Source organism: Rhinopithecus bieti, unplaced genomic scaffold (genome assembly GCF_001698545.2).
Source record: "Rhinopithecus bieti isolate Rb0 unplaced genomic scaffold, ASM169854v2 scaffold_65226, whole genome shotgun sequence".
Lineage (NCBI taxonomy): Eukaryota > Metazoa > Chordata > Mammalia > Primates > Cercopithecidae > Rhinopithecus > Rhinopithecus bieti.
Window position 1 is genome coordinate 965,313 of NW_016825767.1, and position 23,575 is coordinate 988,887.

Here is a 23,575-nt window from a genome sequence, read left to right on the forward strand (position 1 = left end):
TCTCATTTCAAACACTTCCTCCATTTCAATTCAAATGGAGAGAAGCATAAAGAAGATAAAGCTTTTTTGCAATATTAAATAGGGTGGTCAGGGAATCCTCAGTGAGGAGACAATACTTGAGCCATCATCCTGAAGGAAATGAGGGGCTCAACTCTGCTGACTCTGGAGAAACATAGTCCAGGAAGAGGAAACAGTAATTACCAAGGCCCTGAGGCAGAAGCCTTCCAGGCTTATTATAGAAAGTTTCTCGAGAACAGGGATTAAATCTTACACTTGGTGATGTGGATAATACTTTGCCTGCAGGAGTAATTCATGTAATATGACGATTCATAGAAGAGCATGATAAATTCTTGATTAATAAATAAGAGGTACTTTGGTGAAAGGTAATTAAGCATATTTGGAAATCATTTCCTGCCTGTAAGACCTTGTAATCAAATGGCAAGACTTAGGGTTCTCAACAATACACAAAATAAAAGCATAAATTAAATAATGCATTAATATTATGTACAATGAGTAAAGTGCATTTTGAGAGGCACTATTTGAAAAGAACTTCAAAATTGCATATGAACTTCATATGCAGAATATTTTTCTGAAGGGTTCAGATCGTTCTACACATTTTAATTGGAGGGCTTTCAAACATTCTAGGCTTAGAATGCATATTAACCTCATGTCTTCTCCCCTACAGGCCACATCTCGGTAGTTTTTCCATGCTCTTGATTCTTTTGCTTCTAATTCAATAAGAATATTGAGGAATAGAGGTAACAAAGGATAGTGAAGATCAGACATTTTCAAGCGATTTATCCAATGAAGCATTTTTGGGTACCTGCCAAGTGAGTGAAACCCTGAGATGTATATTTAGTGCCGAAAACTGAGTTCCACACCTAGCAGATATTTAGTAAATTTTTGTTTAATGAATTAAGTGAATGAATGAATAAAGGAAAGGAAGTGTCTTCTCTGAGGTATCCGGATGTAACGCCAAGAGGGTAAGAACCACATTTTCAATCCGCCTGATAATTTCTAGAATATAATAGAGAGTGCGAACAAAGAGAAAACAAAGCAGTGAACTTCAGACCTAGAAAGCACCAACGCGGCGGCTGATTTTGTCTGCACACGGCCCCCGTAGCCTTTGCGTCCTAAAGTATTTAAGGAGCCGCGACCGGTAGTGACGTCACGAGATTTGGCGCTCGCGGGAAACCTTGTCTCTGTGTTTGGAGGAAGACGCGGGCTCGCGCGGGACTTTCAAGCGTAGGTCCCCGGGAAGTCGAGCTGCCATGAGCCTCTGGGTGGACAAGTATAGGCCCTGCTCCTTAGGACGGCTGGACTATCACAAGGAGCAGGCGACCCAGCTGCGCAACCTGGTGAGTCCGTGGGGGCCGGGAGCATGGGAGAGCGGAGGCCCCCTGGCTCGGGGTTTTGCCCTCCCCTGAGGAGCAGTGCTGCTTCCTCCTGCATTGGAAGGCGATAAGTGCTATGGAGAAAAATAACAAAGGGAAGGAGGAAAAGGTGTGGGAGGCCGGCTTGTATTTTTAAACAAGAAAAGCTCCACTGAGAAGTGGCATCTGAGCCGAGACTTGAAGGAAATTGAAAAGTCATAAATACAGAAATCCGAGCAAAGAGTGGAACAGGTAAGAGGGGACAGCATGTGCAAAATTCCCGAGCAGGAATATGCACGGCGTATTCTAAGAACCTCAGGAGGCTGGTGTAGCCGATAACGGTGAACCAGCGGGAAGGGTAGTCGGAGTTGGGGGTGCAGACTCAGTAAGTCTCAGAATAAGATGGGAAGCTGTTGGAACATTTTGAGCATAGGTGACACCATGAGATTTGCTTTCTAACTGGCTTAAGATCTCTCGATATCAGTGTTGTCATTGACAAGTAAAGTGTTGTAAATATGTATTTACTCCAAAGATCATAAAATTCTCAAATAAATTGTACTAGGACATTCCTGAGATTAGTTGTTGTTGTTGTTGTTGTTGTTGTTTTTGTTGAGACGGAGTTTCGCTCTTGTCGCCTAGGCTAGAGTGCAGTGGCATGATCTCGGCTCACTGCAACCTCTGCCTCCCGGGTTCAAGAGATTCTTCTGCCTCAGCCTCCTGAGTAGCTGGGATTACAGGCGCCTATCACCACGCCCGGCTAATTTTTGTATTCTTTAGTAGAGACGGGGGTTTCACTACGTTGGCCAGGCTGGTCTCGAACTCCTGACCTCAGGTGATCCACCTGCCTCGGCCTCCCAAAGTGCTGAGCTTACAGGCGTGAGCCACCGTGCCTGGCTGAGATTAGTGCTTTATGAAAGATTCCCTCCCCTCTATCCTGATGCCTCATTGTCTGTTGTGGTTGATAAAAGTGTCTAATGGCAATATTTTGTGAGGAACGAACTGAATCTTTCAGGGAGTAGAGAGTAAAGAAGGATCTTTAGGAGACTAAGTTATTTAGTGTCTGTGGAAGACATTTGTTCACTCCTATTAAGGACCTCAAATTAATATATGATGCTGTTGAAACGTTTTTGCCCAATACCCTGGTTTTCCCTTACCGACCTTTCTTAGGTTTACAGATACTATTTGTTAAGTGCTTCTTAAAAATGAGAAATAATAAGAAAAGACTGTACATACGAAAGTCATTAGACTAGTTGATAGTGTTGCGAGATTGATCTTTAATTAATGATACTGCATGTATACTAATTTAAAGTAAATTGATTATGGCAGTATCCATAATTTATAGACAAATTACATTTTCCATCAATAGCTTTGTCTTCAGTTTTCCTAGTCATAGAATACATTTTATTTTCTGTGGCCACTTTTTGTTGTACAGAATTTGGAATGTATATTTTGGACATCAATTTTATATAATGATCTTAAGTGTTAAATTTGCTTTTAAGAAATGTTCACCTGTTTACTCTTTTATTTGCAGCTTAATCAAACTATGAAACATTTAAAGCATAATCCTTATTTTTGATTAGATTGAAGTTTAAAAAACAAAGGCAGTAAGTGTCTGTGGGACACTTACCATTTTCCAGGCACTGTATTAGATTGAATAGTTTTTTCCCTTGAGACTTTTCTGTGACAGAGATGGATGAGTTTACAAGGTATTAAAATTCATTGCAATAAGCGCTTCTCTTAAGATATGTATTCCATTTTTTCTTTTTTTTTTTTTTTTTTGGAGACAGAGTCTCGCTCTGTCGCCCAGGCTGGAGTGCAGTGGCGGGATCTCAGCTCACTGCAAGCTCCGCCTCCCGGGTTTACGCCATTCTCCTGCCTCAGCCTCCCAAGTAGCTGGGACTACAGGCGTCCGCCACGTCGCCCGGCTAGTTTTTTGTATTTTTTAGTAGAGACGGGGTTTCACCGTGTTAGCCAGGATGGTCTTGATGTCCTGACCTTGTGATCCGCCCGTCTCGGCCTCCCAAAGTGCTGGGATTACAGGCTTGAGCCACCGCGCCCGGCCTCCATTTTTTCAATAATGGTTATTTACAGAACTTTGCCTTAAAAGATTTTATGCGCCTGAGGCTAAGGTCTGTCACCCACTCATCTTTATAGCCTTCGTAGCTCTGGTTCCCAAACCAGGCTGATCATCAGAAACACCTGAAAAGCTTTTGCAAAACTCATCATCAGCAGATACGGTTAGTGCCCTACCCAGTCCTCTTCCTTTTAAGTGCACACAGACTGACTTCTGACTTCTAACTTTGTAGATCTGTACTTTGCCTGAGGGCTTTTCTCTCTGTGACACCCATCAACAGATTGGAAATGCCTGAAGTTAATGCTCTTTCGTTTCCCCCATCCACATTCCTAAGCAGACTTCAAGGAAGAACTAATCAGAGATCATCATATTGCAGCTTCCCCACCCCCTGGGTAGGCTGACACTGGTGGGTGTTTATGTTGGCTTCAAGAGTTTCCCTAGCAGGATCAAACACAGATACCTGGAGGCATTCAACTTGAAAACACACTCTTAGTGGCTGCCTTCCTTTCCCTGTTTCGCATCCCCACTCTCCTATGAAGTTTTCCTTTATCTCACAAGTAACCTGCCAAAGGAGCCAAATACACTGAATTGTTATCACAGGGACTGTTTCTAATAGTTCAAACTAAGAAAGGCCTGAATCTCAGAGTTAACAGAATCCTAATCTCATGGATGATACGGTCTATTCATTAGTCAGTCCTTTATTTAAAAAGTTTTCTAGGTGCTTCTGATAGCCAGGTTTAGGAGTTCTTGCTTTCTAGCATTTAGTTTTGTGTCTTGCATGTGCTGTGTCATGTATGTAAGTTATACAAAATTAGTGCCAGGCGAATAGTAAACATTTCAGAATATATATACATATATATGATACACAATATTTTGTTTACCCATGAAACTCCAGGTTTTACACATATATAAAAACTTGGGTATATCTACCCATGAACTTGGAGTTTCATGGATAGATACATAAAATATTTGATACTTAAAAAGTAGTTTGGTTCTACCTAGAGCAGCTCAGTTTGACTAGGGAAAAATGCCTTGTTCTTTTTTTCAGGTGCAGTGTGGTGACTTTCCTCATCTGTTAGTGTATGGACCATCAGGTGCTGGAAAAAAGACAAGAATTATGTGTATTCTACGTGAACTTTATGGTGTTGGAGTGGAAAAATTGAGAATTGAACATCAGACCATCACAGTAAGCATTTCACTTTGAGGCCCTGAAAGTGATGTATAGCAGGGACTTTCAGTCTTGATCATGTATGCCCCCAACCCAGTTGCTTCCTAATGTATAATTTAAATAAGAATTCCACAGGTAGTCTTGGGGCACAGGATTTGAGAGGTACTGATTTATAGACCTGTTATAACCAGAGCAAAGCCATTTATGTTAGATAGGAAATAAGAGCAACAGAGGATTTGGGGTAAAATGTAGAGGGTGAGATTAATTTCAGATTGCCTAATAAGACAATGTTTTAGCTGGAATTAGAACTCAGGTTTCCAAACTTCATTTTTCTGAGAGCAGTAATGAGGATAGAAAGAAAGAGAATCATTTTGAGAAAAATGTTAAACATGGTATCAAGTGACTTGTTAAAGAGTGGGCAACTGACTGACTGGGAAAGGAGGCCTGAAACTCTGGGATGTTGAGAGGCTTCCTGTGTTCTTGCCCTTGCCAAGATGTCCAGCTTCATACCATGTAGCGCATTTTTATGCTTTTCTATTATGGATGATGTTTAAAATCTAGCTGAAATGTATCCTTCTTCTTCCTGCCCCATTAGAATTAACTTTTCTTCTACAACTTGTAGTTTATACTTTTAATAGTACTTACTTTGTTTTGCTTTGGTTGTAGTAGTTTATACATCTTCTACTTTGACAAGATTGTATTTGTTTTGACTGTATGTCAAGAACATATATTCATTTTCATATCCTCTGGTAGAATGTCTTTACATATTAGGCATTGAAAAAATCATATGCTGAGTGTGGATGGCAGTGCTATAAACAGAATCTTCGGGAAGGTAACTAGATTTTAGGCTAGTGTCGATTAGCATATATTTAGATACATTGAGTTTGAGATGCTGGTTGTATGTTGTGTTGGAAATTCTTATATAGGGACAAATTTAACAGTAATGGTGTGGGATCTGTCAGAAGAAACTAGTATCTTATAGAGAGACAATAAATAGCCAATCAAATGGAATGTTGCAGCATGTTCCCAGATGGGAGGCTTAATAGTTTAAGTGATCTGTTTGCCCCAGGTGACACTATAAATTTCTATGAAATTCTAATTAAAATTCAAGTGGTTGTTATAATTGTATGAAATGATCTTAAAGTCCATCCATATGGAACAGTACATTTCTAAGACTAGCTAAAGTAATTATGAAAAAAGGCTAGTGAAGTAGGGCTTGTGTTACTGTATGATTATTGTAAATAAAACAGTATTATATTGGCATGAAAATAGAGAATTAGACAAGTGAAAATGGAAAGAGAGCTTAGAAATGTGATAGAGGTTCTATTTCAAATCAGTGGAAGAGGATGAGCCAGCAGAGTGTGTCATCATAACTAGTTATATATCCAGAGAAAACAAAATTGAGTCCCTATGACGTACAATTTAGAGACAAATTCCAGATGAATTAAAGACTTAAATGTTAAAATGAAACACTAAATATCTTAGAGTAAAATTTTTTAGACTATATGAATTGCTCATGGATAAATAAAACCTTTTATAGGAAAACATGGAAACTGTAGAAGAAAAGTAGACACCTGGATATATGAATTTGAAAAATTGCGGCCGGGTGCAGTGGCTCACGCCTGTAATCCCAGCACTTTGGGAGGATGAGGTGGGCGGATCATGAGGTCAGGAGATGGAGACCATCCTGGCTAACACGGTGAAACCCCGTCTCTACTAAAAATGCAAAAAATTAGCCGGGCGTGGCAGCAGGCGCCTGTAGTCTCAGCTACTTGGGAGGCTGAGGCAGGAGAATGGCGTGAACCTGGGAGACGGAGCTTGCAGTGAGCTGAGATCGCGCCACTGCACTCCAGCCTGAGCCACTGAGTGAGCCTCCCTCTCAAAAAAAAAAGAAAAATTGCTATGGCAGAAATTATACATAAAATCAATAGAAAAAGTAAAGATTGTTACAAAATATTTGAAAGGAATGTATAAATAAGAGATTTTTGCAAATTGATAACAAAGACAATCTGGTAGAAAACTGAATAATAGATTCTTCTGTAACAAATAGTCACAGGAGAAAAATATAAGTGGCAGTAAACACATGTAAGGGTGTTTGACCTTTGTGATTGTCAAGCAGTGTGAGTCTATTATATACTCACCAAACTGGAAAATTGGAAGGCATGATAAAACCTACTGTAGATGGGGAATGTTGGGGAAGAGAGTTGCCAGTGGAAAAGTGAATCGTTAGACTGTTTTATGAAGCAGACTGGTCAGTACGTACACACACATATGTATTATATTAAAGTTAGAAAACACATTCCCTTCAATCCCAAAAACTGGGAATCTCTTACATAGAAATGAAAGCAGTATATGTACACATATGTTAATTGTGGAATTGTTTGATTTCAGAAAACAAAATGTCTATCAGTGTGACCAGCTTTGGAACATCCATGCCATAGGTTGGTGTGTGACTATAACACTGTGCTAGTTGTCTGAGAGGATTGCCAAGATATATTAAGTAGGAAAAGCAAAACACAGAGACTTGTGTATGATTTCCTTTTTTTAATTTTAATTTTTTACAAGAAATTGACACTCCATGAAAATATATTTGTGTATGTTTATTTTTGTGTTAACATGGAAAAGACTAAAAGGAACAGATCGTTTGCAATGATCTGTGTTTCAAATGGTATACAGATTTGGTTTGGGGATTTCTGGAGATAAGGAAAAGAAAAAGGTAGTCACAATAAAGCAGGATGTGTGATTTGACCCAATTTGTATAAAAACGTGTATCTGCACATTGAGAAAAGAGTGGGATTAACAAAGTTAAAACATAGAATGGTGGTTATCTAGAGTTTTACTTTGTATAATAAAAGGAAAACCAATGGAAATACAAAAGAGTGGGGAAATAGGCAATAAATAAATGTTAAAAATACCTTTTTCTTTGTCCACAGACTCCATCTAAAAAGAAAATTGAAATTAGCACCATTGCAAGTAACTACCACCTTGAAGTTAATCCTAGGTAAGTTACTACTATATAGAAATTAAGCATTTTTAGGGAAATTGGTTTTGGGCTTTCTTTTTTTTAAAGATTGAAACCCTTTTTTGAAGTAAATTGATACGTGTGGAAGCACAGTTTATAAAACAGATTAAAGTGGAGCTGCCCTGCTTGAAATGGGAATCCTAAAGCCCTTCCCGTTTTGCCTTTTGTGTCAAATAATTTCAACGATGTATTTACCTTTTCTAGCTCTAGGGAGCTTATTGATGTACACACAGTATATTATATTGTCAGTAAATTTTTGTTAAATTATATTGGCTCATTCATTGCTGATGAGCAGTGTGTCTAAAAAGTTTACAGTGTTTGGAGTAAATATTTCAGAAATTGACTTTGGGTTGCCAAATCTTTCTTTGTCGCTCTCTTTGTTTAAATTTCTTAATTGGAGGTATTATAATAGTCCACCAACCAATATCTTTATTCTCTGTCATGCAATAATAAGATTAGGAACTTGTTGGAGAGGCAGCGAAAACTCATGCAACAGCTGTTAAGTATTAAGTGGTGTAGAAATGATTCTGGGAGCTAACTGGGTAAGCTGCAATGATCTGTGGCACTGTATGAGTTCTTAAAGGAGAACAGAATTGAGGATATTGTCAGGCATACTCAACATAGGCAGTGGCACAGAGGCAAGAGTGAACACCCATTTCAGGGAGAGGGAGGAGACCAAATGGAGCAGGAGGAATAGCATTACAAGCTAATGTGTGTGTTGTTTTCAGTAGCAGGCACTTTGTGAGAAGCTTTACCTGGATTATTACATTTAATCCTTAAAACAACCCTAACAGATAGGTATTATTATTTTCTCTAGGCATCTCAAAAAAAACTAACAGAAACAAGGTTGTTGGGAATGGGTTTGATCATAAAAACAAAGGGAGTGTTAATTCCATAGACAAATGGAGAATGTTTTGGATTCTTGGCTAGGAAAATGATTGTAAGAGCAACACTGTAGGTATATTGATCTATAATAGTAGTAGTGACTTGGGAAAACTTAGTGGCTGTTTGAGAAAATAAAGTTAACCGCTTTGACCTGTTTTTATCATTGTGCGTTCTTCTGAAGCATAGATAACCCATTGGAGAATAAGCCAGTTGCTTTCGGGGTGATTGAAATTAACATTCATTCAGCCTAAATTGACTTCTGCTGGTTTGAGAGGTCCTTGACTGAAGTGCTAAAGCAATAATATTGGTGTAAATGACAGATCAATACGGAGTTTTGACTTTGTGTCCTAAACTCAGTTTGCTTATCTCATCGCCTTACTGAATCTCCGAATCAGTTTCATTCTAGTGCTGGGAGCAGACTTCTCTTTGTTCTCTCTTAGATCTTTGCTATTTTGGGGATGTGGAAGAGGAATAGGGATTGAATTTCTGTTTCAAAGAGTTATTTTTTGTATTTTCAACAATTATAGATAGTTGAGAAATGAACTGTAATTGGGTATTAATTTTCTATAGTCAGTACAGAAGTGTCAAAGTATTTGCTAAACTGTTACCTAATTATTAGTAGTTGCTTTTTTTATGTTAACAGTAAACTTAATGTAAGAACATTTTTAGTGTTTTCAGTGATGTTAATCCAATTGGAATATTGTTAGTATTTTTAATGACCCTAAAACTTTTTACTTTTAAAGAGCTTATAATTATAGTTAGGTGATATTAATTTTGATTAAAATTTTGACCACTTAAGAACCTCAACATTTTCCTTATAATAACAATATTAACGGCATACTATATGCCATTATTTTTGTTTTGTGTAGTGATGCTGGAAATAGTGACCGAGTAGTCATTCAGGAGATGCTGAAAACAGTGGCACAATCACAACAACTTGAAACAAACTCTCAAAGGGATTTTAAAGGTAAGTGATCAAAAGACTTTGTTTTATGAAGCTGCCAAGCATTAGTGCCCTCTCTCTCTTTTTTTTGAGTTATGAAAGTGAACAAGAGAGAAGTATGATCTCTGTGCTCATGGGAGTTTATAGTCTAATGGAGTTGAATTTTATGTGAAAGAGGATTATTTGTGCCATCCATTTGATATTTTAGAACAAGATGAATAAAAATATGTGATTTCAAATCAGAAAGTACATGATTTTAGAATAACTGTTCTTATGACCTGAGTCATATGTTCATTATCAAATATTTAGATAAAAAAGAAAATAATATCAGCTATATTCCCACCATCCAGAGACAGCTACTATTAACAGTTTAGACTTTTATCTTCCAAGCATTTTTTTCTGTATATGTGCATACATTCTTACTGGTGAGATTTTGTGATAATAAATGTGCCATCATTTATTGCTTTTGATATTTTTTGCCAAATTCTCTATCTGAAAGAGGGTATAGATTTATACTACCAATAGCAGTGCTTGGGAGTGCTCATTTCTCTGTGACATTTACCAACACTGAAGACAATTCGTTTTAACCTTTGTCAGTTTGAGTGGAGAAGGTAGTGTTTTGTTCCACCTTACTGAGTGTGATAAATTTTTCCTTTGTTTAATATTGCTCATTTTTATTATTTTGTGAATTCCCTGTACATGTTCTCAGCTGATTTCTTTCCTCAGTCTCCATATTTCAAAATAAATTTACATTTATGAATTTATTTTTTGCTACTATATATGGAGTCTTATATTTTCTGAATGTTTTATATATGTAAGTTACTAACATTTATATCCTACTTTTATATCTTGCTGTGTTACTAAATTCTCTTACTGTTTGTAATTGTCTTTTGATAGTTTGAGGTTTTTTTAGATGTATATCCATATAATCCGTAAATTATTTTCCTTTTCTTTCCAATTTTTATGGCTCTAAATACTTTTTCTTCTCTAATTATGTTGGCCAACCCTCCAATAGTGTGCTTAATAGTAATAGAGATAGCAGATGTCCATGTCATGACTCTGGAAGGAAAGCCTTAGTGTTTTCCCATAATTAGTTGCTGAATTTTGGTCTGAGGTATATATATTTGATCGTGGTAAGAAAATATTCTCAAGCTCCTATTTTACTGAGTGTCTTTAACATAAATGTGTGTTAAATGTTGTCTGATGCTTCTTTTTCATCCATGAATGTGCTTTTATGATTTTTCTTTAGTTCATTAATATCATAGGTTATATTACTGGATTTTCTATTACTAAAACTTTTGCTAGGCACAGTGGCTTATGCTAGCAATCCCAGTGCTTTGGGAGGCTGAAGCAGGAAGATTGCTTGAGCCCAGGAATTCAAGGTTGCAGTGAGCTGTAATTGCACTACTGTACTCCAGCCTGGGTGACAGAGCGAGACTGTATCCCTAAAGGAAAAACAAAACTGTTCTGCATTTCTAGAGTAAACGTCACTTGTCATGTTGAATTTTTAAAAATATGCTGTTTTCTGCCCAAGTACTGCTTAGTCACTATTTCCAACATCACTATACAAAATAATGATATGTATATGTAAATATAGGAAATACTGTGCCGTTATCCTCAATCTGTTATTAATATTATAAGAGAAATGTTGAAGATCTGTTACTATAAGAAATTTAGTTGAAGTTTAACATTTTAGTCAAAATTAATAATACCTAATTATAATTACAAACCTTTAAAAGTGAAATGTTTTAGGGCCATTAAAATACTAACAATATTTTACCACCCAATTACAGTTGAAATAACCTTTCACATGAAGCTTACTGTTCCTTTAAAAGAACAGTAACTATTAATTAACAGTTTAGAAAATACTTCGACTCTTTCATATCCATAGATGTTATTCTGCTCCTCTGCTCGACTCTCTTACATAACTGTTTAAATTTGGCGATGATCCTTTCATGATCATTTTGTTGAAAGTAAAGTGAGTTTTCCTGTACTTAGGAAGCAGAGGCAGGCCAGAGAGTTTTTTCTAGGTCTGGGGCTCTACAGCTACCTCTTGTATTAGTTTTACAAAGTGATCAAAAATATATGACACTTTACCTGAGGCCAGGAGTTTGAGACCAGCAAGACCTAATCTTGCCAAAGGGGGAAAAAAAAAAAAAGGCTCATGCCTGTAGTCTTAGCTACTTGGGAGGCTGAGGTGGGAAATTGCTTGAACCCGGGAGTTTGGGATTGCAGTGAGCCATGATCGAGCTACTGCACTCCTGCCTGGGTGACAGAGTGAGACCCTGTCTCTCAAAAAATAAAATAAAATAATAAATTAAATAAATGACCTTGTGTTCTGAGCTCTATTCCCTATCTTATTTTCTGTCACCTTTATTGGGATTCTTTGTCTCTCTTTTACCTGTTCTCAGTTTGGATTCTGTTTCTGGAATTTCTTCTCATTGTGGAGCATTGTCTTATTCTCGAACTCCTGTCCTCAAGCCATCCTCCTAGCTTGGCTACCCACAGTGCTGGGATTGCAGGAACAAGCCACTGCACCAGCCACAGCCACATGGAACATTGTCTTAGGAGGGAGGTTCATTTTAGTATTCTCAGAGTCTACTGTTCTGTCAAACCTTACTGCGTTAGGGTTCCCTTGGTCTCACCCATAAATTGGGCTCTGTCGAATCTCCCACCTCGGTAAGACTGCTGCTTTCTTTGAGACAGTGTCTCACTGTGTTGCAACAGGCTGGAGTGCAGTGGTGCCATTACAGCTTACTGCAGCCTTGACCTCCTGGGCTCAAGGAGTCCTCCCACTTCAGTCTCCTGGGACTACAGGTGCAAACCGCTAGGACTGGCAATGTTTTGTATTTTTGTAGACATGCAGTTTTGCTGTGTTGCCCAAGCTAGTGTTGAATTCTTGGGCTCCAGGGATCTGCCTTCCTCAGCTTCCCAAAATCTTGGGATTACAGGCAGATTACAGGCATGAGCCACTGTGCCCGGCCAACTGCTGCTTTCAAACTGGCCCCATCATGGTTTCTAGTATATTCCCGTGGGTGATTTTGAGCTTTTCCTGTCATAAAGTCTGTCAGAATCTTCCTCCCACACCGTTGCTGATACTATGTGGGCCTTTGCAGTTTTAGTTTCTTATTCTTGTTTGCTCATATTTGGGGTTCTTGGATAAAGCTTGTTGCCTAGTTTCTGTAAAATGTTCATGGGTTCTTTGTCTTGGAATCTTTAGTTGTTCTGTTTATTTTTATGGGGCAGATCCAAATGCTGCATGCCACCAGTTCATCTTCTAGAAATAATTTGTTAATGTAATGAAAAATACAATACTGGATTCAGTTTCTGTCTATACATTATTCCTGAACCGTGTTAAGGCTGATCTGTGATTGTGGCCAGATGGAATCTTACTTTATGGTGGCCAAATATCTTTATGCCTTGTTGCCTACATCTCTTGCACCACTGTTTTCCAAAGTCTATTCCTTGGAATTTAATATTTTAGATTAAGATGTACCACAGAAATGTGCTGCTGAGTAAAGTTATTTTGGGGAAATGTAGCACAGTACTTCCTTGTCTTGGTAAATTTTAGTGCATATAAAGAAAGGTTGCAATGATTTCTACTACAAAGTAACCTTTTAACTTCATTTAGCCTAGTGTTTCTTGGTCTTGTTTGATTATAGATTCTTTTTTTTTTTTTACTAGCTCTGCCAATGCAAGGTCTCACAATATTAAAAACTCAGAACTGTTCCTATCCATAGAAAGCTTTAGTAAAAGGCAAAAGATTTATATGATCTGAAGAGAAACCGGAGTATGATTGTAGTGTTTTAAAATAAAAAATAATTTTACCGTACTTATAACTTTATCTTTGCCAAAGGGAGGAGTAGTATATCAGGCTTATTATTTAGGATTTCACCCTGGATAATGGGGAGGAAGAAAGAGACAAGTTAAAGTTTGAGTGAACTCAAGTTAAAGTTTGTTTTGTTTCTCTTTGACTCAGTGGTGTTATTGACAGAAGTTGACAAACTCACCAAAGATGCTCAGCATGCCTTGCGAAGAACCATGGAAAAATATATGTCTACCTGCAGATTGATCTTGTGCTGCAATTCTACATCTAAAGTGATCCCGCCTATTCGTAGTAGGTGCTTGGCGGTTCGTGTGCCTGCTCCCAGCATTGAAGATGTAGGTCAAGTTACACTTTTCTGAAAAATCAGTTCAGATTCTCTGTATACTGTATGCTTGTTGTAAAAGAAGAGAAGCATATCAGTAGTTCAGGAACATCTACAGACCTGGATGCAAAGCATTAATATATGAACAAACCAAAGCGTATAGTTATAAATACCAGATGCCAATATATAGAAAGTGTTTTTGCCTTTAAACCGTCTTTACCTTGAACAAGTAGGTATTACGAATTCCACTAAACTAGGTAAGGGCTAGTTATTTGCTGTCTTCTTTCTCAAGCTGATTTAGTTGGCTTTAAGAGGAGGCTGGAGCCGGGTGCGGTGGCTCAAGCCTGTAATCCCAGCACTTTGGGAGGCCGAGACGGGCGGATCACAAGGTCAGGAGATCAAGACCATCCTGGCTAACACGGTGAAACCCCGTCTCTACCAAAAAAAGTACAAAAAGCTAGCCGGGCGAGGTGGTGGGCGCCTGTGGTCCCAGCTGCTCGGGAGGCTGAGGCAGGAGAATGGCGTGAACCCGGGAGGCGGAGCTTGCAGTGAGCTGAGATCCGGCCACTGCGCTCCAGCCTGGGTGACAGAGCGAGACTCCGTCTCAAAAAAAAAAAAAAAAAAGGAGGCTGGATTATTGAGGAAATAGATTTTACAAAGAGATGATGTGGGAATACCTAGTCCCTAGGAAGGGAATTAAAGTTACTATGAAATAACATTAATATTTATATATACACACACAGATATATTTTTTTCTCTATCATTCTTAACAACCATCAGCAAAAATTATGATTCCTCACATTAAATATCTTTCCTGCTTTTAATAGATTTGGGGAGATTTCATGCAAAGTAGGGATAATATGTAACATTGTGTTAGATGCAGAGTGGTAAGTTACTTTTATATAAGTTTCACTTACAAGAATTTTGAGAGTAATACAGTTATAAGGGTCTAGGAGGATATCAACAGAAATTAATCTGCTTTTAATGGATTGCCCATTTTGTTAACTTTATTTGTAGATTTGCCACGTGTTATCTACTGTGTGCAAGAAGGAAGGTCTGAATCTTCCTTCACAACTGGCTCATAGACTTGCAGAGAAGTCTTGTAGAAATCTCAGAAAAGCCCTGCTTATGTGTGAAGCCTGCAGAGTGCAACAGTGAGTGGAAGGGGTAGTTACATTCTAGGACTTCGGCTGCCAACCTTCTTGGCACCGGGGACCAGTTTTGTGGAAGACAGTTTTTCCATGGACTGAATAAGGGTGGGGAATAGTTTCAGGATGAAATTGTTCCACCTCAGATTGTCAAGCATTAGATTTTTGTATGGAGCATACAACCTAGATCCCTTACATAAGCAGTTCACAATATGATTCATGCTCCTATGAGAAGCTAATACCATCACTGGTCTGACAGGAGGCGGAATTCGGGCTATAATGCTGGCCTATCCGCTGCTCACCTCCTGCTGTGTAGCCCAGTTCCTAATGGCACAGACCAGTGGTTGGGGACTCCTGTTTTAGGACATAAGCACACTTCTGTTTAACTTCTTGTGTTCTCTTTTTGTTGTGTAGATATCCTTTTACTGCAGATCAAGAAATCCCTGAGACAGACTGGGAGGTGTATCTGAGGGAGACTGCAAATGCTGTTGTCAGTCAGCAGACTCCACAAAGGTACCAGTATAAAATGATGACAGTAAAGATTTCATTATCAAGATATCATAGAACATGTATTAACTACTTTATGCTAATGCCACATCACTTTGAATTATAATTAAATCCTGAATCTACGTATTAACCTTTTAGGGAAAATGTAGGATTCAACTTCAGAAATTTAGTGGTTCAGAATAGTTAGTGTGTGATATAGTGGCTTTTATTAAGCCGTAATATCGTGGCTTACATGTGATCATGTAAAAGTGGAGTTTATGTTAATTTTCCTTTTAGGATCTCAGATGACTTAATAGTAACATATAACACAAAGCTAGGCATAATGTGTGTAGCTTTCTAGGAAAGGACAATGTATAACTTTGCAATTGATGATGCATCTTGTGCTAGAAAGACACCAGACTATAAGTCAGACTTCTAGTTCTTGTTCTGAACTTCTAGCTAAGTGTTCTTGATCAGGTAACTTCATTTTAGAGTTTTATCTTCATTTGCATATTAAAGATATTGTTATTGCCTCACCAAGGGTACTTGTGCCTTTCTTGTGAAGAGCGAAAGAGTTATTAATGGTTTGAATAGATGACCATGGGTTCTACTAAGGATAGTATTGTGTATATACCATTTTTAGAAAGTATTTTTTGACACATTTGCTGCAAAATTGTTTCCATTACTTCTGTAGGTCTATTATTTGTAGGTTGACGATTTTGAAAATACCTCAGCCGCTAGTAGTTTCACTTATGGCAGCTTTGATTGAGAAGCACAGTTTGCTTTTCTCCAAATAAAAAATGACGACGTTAAGGCCCGCTAACTTTGGAGAGTATGGAGAAGGTTCCTTAGACTTGCTGAAGCGCAGTCTCATATCCTTGTTGGCTTTCTGAGCTTAGAAATGATCTTTGGACCTTACAGAGGGTAGTTGATCATTTTAGGGTTCTGAATAGACTGAGTTCAGGATATAGACTGAATAGGCTACAGCCAATAGAACTTATGCTTCCCTGGTCTAATGAAAATAATAGTGAGAGGAATATGCCATGTTTCTCCTTTTAATGATACATCTGATGAATTCTAATTTTTATGAGAAATTCTTCAAAGGTATTGTAATATATAGATTGGTGGAGGTGGATAGTGAATCATACATAGTGGGTACTTAGTATTTCATTTAAGGTTTGCTTTGAATTCTCAGAATTCAATTATTTTAGTTGAAGAAATCAGTATTTTTTCTCCAACAAGTACCAAACATAGTAAGTAGTCTCATTAGAAAAGAAACTTCGTCTTTAGAAAAAAAATGTTCATTTTATTTTATAAAATGTTGATTATCAATAAAGAGACCTCACCCTTTAAAGAGATAGAATTCAAATAAAGCATGTCTTAGGGGCCTTTTACTTTTATAAAAGATTTCTGCACTGAAGATGACTTTCTTGTTTTTGTTCTGATATTAAAGAAGAACGATTGGTAGTAGTAGAACTTACCTACTTTTAAGGGATTTAGGTACTTGATGCTGTAATGTTTTCAGTTATCACATGCATTTTAAAACTACTTGATTATTCCTTTGCTTAATTCTTCTAGCTGCTGTTACAAATTTCTTCTGGTTTTCCTAACACATTTTGGCAGCTTATAAATGAACTTGTGCAAGAAGAGGTGCTCCTATTTCCTGTTCATACTAACAGTTGTAGGAATTGATTCCATTGTGCTGCATAAAAAGAAATTTTGCTCAATTCCCGAAAGCCTTGGGGCTGGCCAGAAGTCCTGCAAGTCTGATTTTCTGATCGCTGGGCCGCACAATTCCAAATGATTACTTCTGATTTCTGACTCCTTTGTCTTGCTGGAATATTTGTGGTCTTGATTTTTCATTTAATCTGTCTTAGAACAGTCATAATTTTCTAATTTGAATAGCAGCTAATATTTCATGAATGATTATGTCAGCTCTTACACCATGTTATTTAATTGATATAACAGACCTATGAGAAAATATTAACTTTTTAGATAAAAAAATGATGCTGACATTTGCGGAGATTAAGTAACTTGTTTAGGGACATTCCGTTATTAGTAGAGACAGTTCTAGAATACCCATGTTTCTCTGACAGGAGAGTTTGTACTCACTTGTAAGCTATTAGGAAATAATGACACAGACATGGTAAATGTAGAATATATTAATTTTGTAAAACAGTAATAAGACTAACAAAAGATACATGTTAACATGTATGCACTACACACAGTATAGTTACTTCAGTTGTGTAGGTAACTACATCGTGAATCAACTTTTCAGAAATAAGCTATATGCATATATTAAAATAATTTCATACCATATGTCACTTATTATTCATGCTTTAATAATCAAGTGTTATCCTTGGGATGTCAGAGAAATCACAGGCTTTTGAGTCAGGACTGAATTCAAATGCTGGCTGGAATACATGAGTCTTGATGGAAGCATGACCTTTCTGGACTTCAGGTTTGTTTCAGTAAAAGAGCATCATTGTTGTGGGGAATTAATAGCGTATTGCAGTGAACCTAATACAGAATTAAGGTGTTAAATACTTTCACAGACATTGGAAAGGGTGTGGACTTTGGAGTAAGACAGATAGATCTGTGTTAAATCATGCTTTGCTGTGGTCAGTTTTATCAGTTACTTAAACTATCTGGGCCTTAGTTTTTTCATCTGAAATAAATGAGCTAGAGTAAGGACTGAGTTAAATTATTTGTTTCAATTCTTACACATAGCAGATACCCCCAAAATACTAGTTCTTTTTTTTTCCCCCCACTTTTTTTAAGATTTAATGTGCCAGGGCTTCATATTCCTGATGTCTTTAGGATTGACTTCTGCTTTTTTATCTGAGGTATGGAACATCTGTACTGTTATTTTAGTAAAAATTTAGAAGTTTTTTCCCTTTGAGATATGTGTATTTGGAACTTTCTCTCTCTCTTTTTTTGTTTTAAAATGTCGTATGTACATTTCCCTCCTCTTCCCCTTTCCCTCCCTAAAATATGAGAAGGGCCTACAATGAAGAACCCAGAGGCTTGAATGTTCCCTGTTCACTTAGTCTGGTTCCATGCTTACCTGTAAACCTTTGTGCCGCCGCTTTTATGACAGGGACAGCTCTGTATCCCTGCCACATTGCTTTTTTACTGTGCAGTCTAGGCAGTGGCATTATATTATATTTCATGCGTGTATTTTGTCACCTATGTAGTTGACTTTTTAATCTTTTCGTGACCATTTTCTGGATGTTTCAGGTATCTATCTGGAGAAAAGAAAAGAAAAACATTACTTGACATGTCATTAAAGTTTGTTAAATTCTATGGTGTGAATAAGCTCAACCCTCGCCCTTCATGAAGTCTCAATTTCTGTCTGGTATTTTCATGGTTGTTTTGATATAATTAGGAACCCTGAATATAGACGTCTCATTTTAAAAGAGTTCTGAAAATGTTCTGTTTGAAAAATGAACTGAAGTTAGGAGAAGCCTCCATATGTTTATCCTTGTATGATAACCTGTTTAAGAAACAACTGTTATTTCTTACTGGATTGTTTGTTAATTCATAAAGTTAGTTTATAAAGTTGTTAATTCTGTATTGGATTGTTTGTTAATTCATAAAGTAAAACCATACAGTGGGAACTTGGAAAAATTGCCCCTTATTTTCTTCACAAAAGATCAATTATTTTGTTTTATGTAGACTCCTTGAAGTTCGTGGAAGGCTGTATGAGCTTCTAACTCATTGTATTCCTCCTGAGATAATAATGAAGGTAACCCAATTTCAGATCTTGAACTTTTTACAGCTATAAAATTTGGACGCTGGGTATGTGATCTTAGGGCTTTTTGCAGTATCAAGATATCACCTCTTTCTCTCCAGCTCATTAATTGCACATATTTACTGAACCTCTATTGTGCCAGGCACTATAGAGGAATGCTGAAGAAAAGAAGGGAGGGCCTGCCTAAAGTGAGGTTATATTCTAGTGGTGTGAAAAGGAGAACAAATAAGTAAGAGAATTTCAGAATGTTGTAAGTGCTATAAAGGAAAGAGCAAGATGCAGTGATGATAATGGAGGGTGGGGCTACAAAGAAAAAAGTGAAGGTCCACCCTTCCATTTTCACAGAGGTAACCACTTTTAACAGACCTCTTTTCTGTTCACATAAAAACAAGTATGTGTATGTATGTGGTTTCACAAAACTGCTTGGTCTTCTGCCTTTAGTATGGATCTTGTGTCATGACCATATGTATAGATTTACTTTGTTCTGTTTAGTGGATAAATGGTTTTCTGTTGTGTGACTGTATCATACTTTTTCCACACATGACCTCCATTGGTGGAACTTTAGGTTGTCTACAAATTATTATTGTTATTATAAATAGTGCTGCAGTAAGTGTCTTTACACTTGTATTCTTGCACCTTGTGCAGTTGAATATTTGGAATTTAGAATGTGGTTGATACCCACAACATTTTTACATCATGGAAAAGGTACCACAGTTTTTGCTTTTGGATAAAGGTTGTTGATTCATGTAAAAAATTAAAGATTTCACATATATAAAAGAGAGTATGTTTAACTTTGATCTTTTTGTGAATGGGAGAAATAAGGCATGCTTAGCTATTTTGTTAATGATTTTAAACTACTAATTATTTTCTTTAGGGCCTTCTCTCAGAACTGTTACATAATTGTGATGGACAACTGAAAGGGGAGGTGGCCCAAATGGCAGCTTATTATGAACATCGTCTACAGCTGGGTAGCAAAGCCATTTATCACTTGGAAGCATTTGTGGCCAAATTCATGGCACTTTATAAGAAGTTCATGGAGGATGGATTGGAAGGCATGATGTTCTGACTTCTATCAGTTATTCTTGCAAAGATTTCTCAGTATCAGTATTTACATACAGCTTATATTTAAGAGCTGTGGGTAAATTAACTGTACTTAATCATGTTGTATTTGTGTTTTTCTGGTAATAACTTCTCTGTGAACTATTAATCATCCTCTAAGTTAAATAATTGCTCCTATACTGTAGAAGTATGTAGTTTTGTACATAACTTAGAGACTTTAGAGTCTTAAGAAAATGATTTTAATTTACTTTAAACATTTGTTATTCAAGTATTCATTGTTGATCCTCCTATTCTCTTCCGTCTAATCTCTCACCTGCTAAAGGAGATTTACACATTAGAAAGCAAAGATTATATTCATTTATCCAGATGGCCATTTTCTGCCACAGGTAACATAATTGTTTGACAGGTCATTATATTTAATTCTAGTTTCTCTCAGTGAATAATCATAGTTTTGTAGGAATTGTAAGAATTCATTCTGAAACGTAATCCTTGGTATGGACAAAATTGCAGATACCATTTCTGTTGAGGCTGCAGATTTCCAACTTTTATTTCAGTGGTTCAGATTAGTATTAGGTCGGTACTAAGAAGTTTTCATTAATTTAAGTACTTGAGACTCTTGAAGAAAATTCAGAATGAAGTTCTGGAGAAAGGTATGTTACTGTAGTAATTACTCTGAGCAGGTTTTGTTTTTTGTCATTAGTTCTGCCCTTTTTAATTAAATATTTCAGTTCATAGACCAAAGGGTTTACTTGGCAAATTTGTGTGACAGACTCCGAACAATTCCTTTACTATGAAGTATAATTTATAAAATAAAATATACCCATTTTAAGGGTACAGTTTGAGTTTTGACCAGTGAAACTACGATCCCAATCAAGGTATAGATTCCGTCACCGTCTGTATCCCTACATATCCCTTTGCAGTCAGTTCATCCCTACCCTGGCCCAGATGATCACTGATCTTGTCATGCCAGTTCAAGAATTTAATGGAATCAGATATTGTAAACATTCTTGTGTAATACTTCATTCTCTCTCATTATTGAGATTCATCCATGTTGTTGAATGTTTCACTAGTTAATGTTTATTGTTCATTATTTTTGTATATACTTTTAAAGCCTATTCACTTGTTGATGGGTCTTTGGTTTGTTTCCAGGTTTGGTTATTATGAATAAAGTTGCTGTGAATACTTATGTGTAAGTCTTTTTGTGGACAGGTTTTTATTTGTCTTGAGTAACTACATAAGAGTGCAATGACTGGGCGTACAGTATTGTAAACCTTAACTTTTAAGTTGCTAAACTTTCCTAAAGTTGTATTACTTTACACTTCTACCAGCAATATAAGAGAATTCCTGTTGTTCCTATAGTATTGGCTTAATTGACTTTCTATGTTGTTGTCCGTTTATATTTTATTACCTTTTTTATCTTCTACTTTTTCCCTCTACTTATTTTTCTAGATTATGAACTTGGAAATTTAGATAATTAACTTTAGACTATTCTTTTCTAATGTCATTTAAAGTTATAAATTTCACTCTGAATACTGATTAAGCTTTTTAACATTCTCCTACAAATGTTGGTATTTTAGGTTTTCATTTCTACTTAGTTCAAACTTTTCTAATTTCACTTGTGATTTTTTTTTAACCCAGTGGATTACTTGGAACTGTGCTGTTCAGTTTCCAAGTACTTAGGGATTTTCCAAATCTACTTTTATACCTCCTCTGTCTTTCTTACTTTTTAGTCTTTTACTGAGAGAAATATTGGAATCTCCCTCCATAATTATGCATTTTCTAATTCAGTTCTTTTGGACTTCATGCATTTTGAAGATCATTCTTAGGTACCTGCATATTAGGATTGTTATGTCTTGATGTATTGACTCCTTTATCATTATGAAGTGCCCAGTCGCTTCTCCGTCTTTTGGCTAAGATCATGTGTATGAAATGCCCTTTTTTATTTCTAGTAATATTCCTTGCTTTGATAATCTCCTTTTTCTAATATTTATGTAGACACTCCAGCTTTCTTTTGATTAGTGTTTGCATGGTAGGAGTATTTCCTATAGCGTACGTCTGCTAACAAGTTTCTCAGTTTTTGTTTCTCTGGAATGTAGTTTACCATTTACAGACTTCTTGGTTGATTTGGGTGTTTTAAACCCCCACCACTTTGAATTTGTCATTCTGCTGCCTTCAGGTTTCTGTTGTTTCTGGTGAGAAGTTAGCCAGTAGTCTTGAGGTTGTTTCCTTTTACATGATGAGCCAATTTTCTTTTGCTGTTTTCAGTATTTCTTTTTTCTCTGGGTTTTGGTAATGTATGATATGTCTACATGTAGTTTTCTTTGTATTTCTCCTACTTGGGCTTTGTTGAATTTCTCGAATCATTATTATGAGTTATGTTAGCTGCTTTGAAGTATTTGTTAAACATCTGGCCCCACTCAGAGTCAATTTCTTTTGGCTATTTTTCTCCTGTGTACTGTTAAACTTTTCTCTTTTTTTCCTGTCTGGTAATTTTTGACTGAAAACTTGACGTTTTAGATAATATATTTTAGCAACTTAGGATTCTCTTTTCTTTTTCTGATATTTTTTCCTCTTGACGGTTTTTCTTTTTTTTTGTTTCATGGATTGCTTAGATGTCAGCTGTGTGATTTGTCTCCACCTCATTGTGCAGTCACTGATGTTTCTGCTCAGTTGCTTTTATTTTAGCCTGGCTTCATCTTTCTGTCTGTGTAGTTTAGTGACCAACCAATGATGTGAACAGAGTTTATACTTAGACATCATGAGACTACAAGACAACTGAACTACATGTGGAATGAGGAATGCATTCAAGGTTGCAACCAGTCCTCAGTACCCCTTGGTTTTTATTTCCTTGTTCAGCCATCCATCAGGTATATGTGTGAGCTTAGCTTAACCCCTCTATGGTTCTTCCACTTCTAGGAACTCGCAGTTTAATTTCTGATTTGTCTGTCAATGGCCATGAACTAGGCCTAGCAACTTAGGGCTAGCAAAGCTATTGTATGGATTTTCCCCATCCTTTTTGAACCAAGTCTGCCATTTGTGTCCAGCAAAGCAATGAGTTTTCCTTGCCCCGACCTGAATCAAGTCCACTGCTCTGGCTGCATCCAGCCCTAAACTTATAAAGCTACATTTTTGCTGGCCAAGTGACAGGTATATGGTTGTATCACCAGGCATAGAGGGTCATAATGTTGCTGCCATTTTTATCTGCAGCTGATCAGTTTTGAAATAATAGACATTCTTCAGTTTGTTGTTTGACTTTAATCAAGTTTGAGTATACTGAATTTTTTTATGTTTTTGATGAGTTTGTTCACTGCTGTACTTAACTGCAGTTGGAAATCACCCAGTATCTTCCTGTTTCCGTTAGTAGAAGTAGCCATCCACTGATTCACTTCTTCATTGCTTTTGTAGATTCAGATTTCAGTCTGGTATCAGTTATTTTAAAGCCCAAAAAAGTTTGTCATTTCTTGTAAAGCAGGTCTGCTGGCAAATTATCTTAGAGTTTTTTGGCTTAAAATGTC

At 36.9% G+C, this 23,575-nt stretch overlaps 1 protein-coding gene across 1 annotated transcript; it reads left to right on the forward strand.

Moving 5' to 3' along the window:
* The first annotated feature begins 976 nt into the window (after positions 1–976).
* RFC3 (replication factor C subunit 3) lies at positions 977–21,246 on the forward strand. Its single transcript, XM_017863121.1, has 9 exons — positions 977–1,358; positions 4,496–4,633; positions 7,549–7,616; positions 9,392–9,489; positions 13,445–13,626; positions 14,631–14,767; positions 15,176–15,274; positions 18,926–18,995; positions 19,876–21,246. Exons 1-9 carry the CDS (start codon positions 1,272–1,274, stop codon positions 20,065–20,067), a joined length of 1,071 nt encoding a protein of 356 aa, XP_017718610.1. The 5' UTR covers positions 977–1,271; the 3' UTR covers positions 20,068–21,246.
* The last annotated feature ends 2,329 nt before the right edge of the window (positions 21,247–23,575 follow it).

What these genes read in the sequence shown, in the direction of transcription:
- RFC3 (XM_017863121.1), top strand. Translation starts at nt 1,272, where the DNA reads ATGAGCCTCTGGGTGGACAAGTATAGGCCCTGCTCCTTAGGACGGCTG. An exon ending in CACCTTGAAGTTAATCCTAG is followed by an intron (nt 7,617 to 9,391) that starts GTAAGTTACTAC and finishes TGTTTTGTGTAG; the next exon opens with TGATGCTGGAAATAGTGACC. An exon ending in GAAGCCTGCAGAGTGCAACA is followed by an intron (nt 14,768 to 15,175) that starts GTGAGTGGAAGG and finishes TTTGTTGTGTAG; the next exon opens with ATATCCTTTTACTGCAGATC.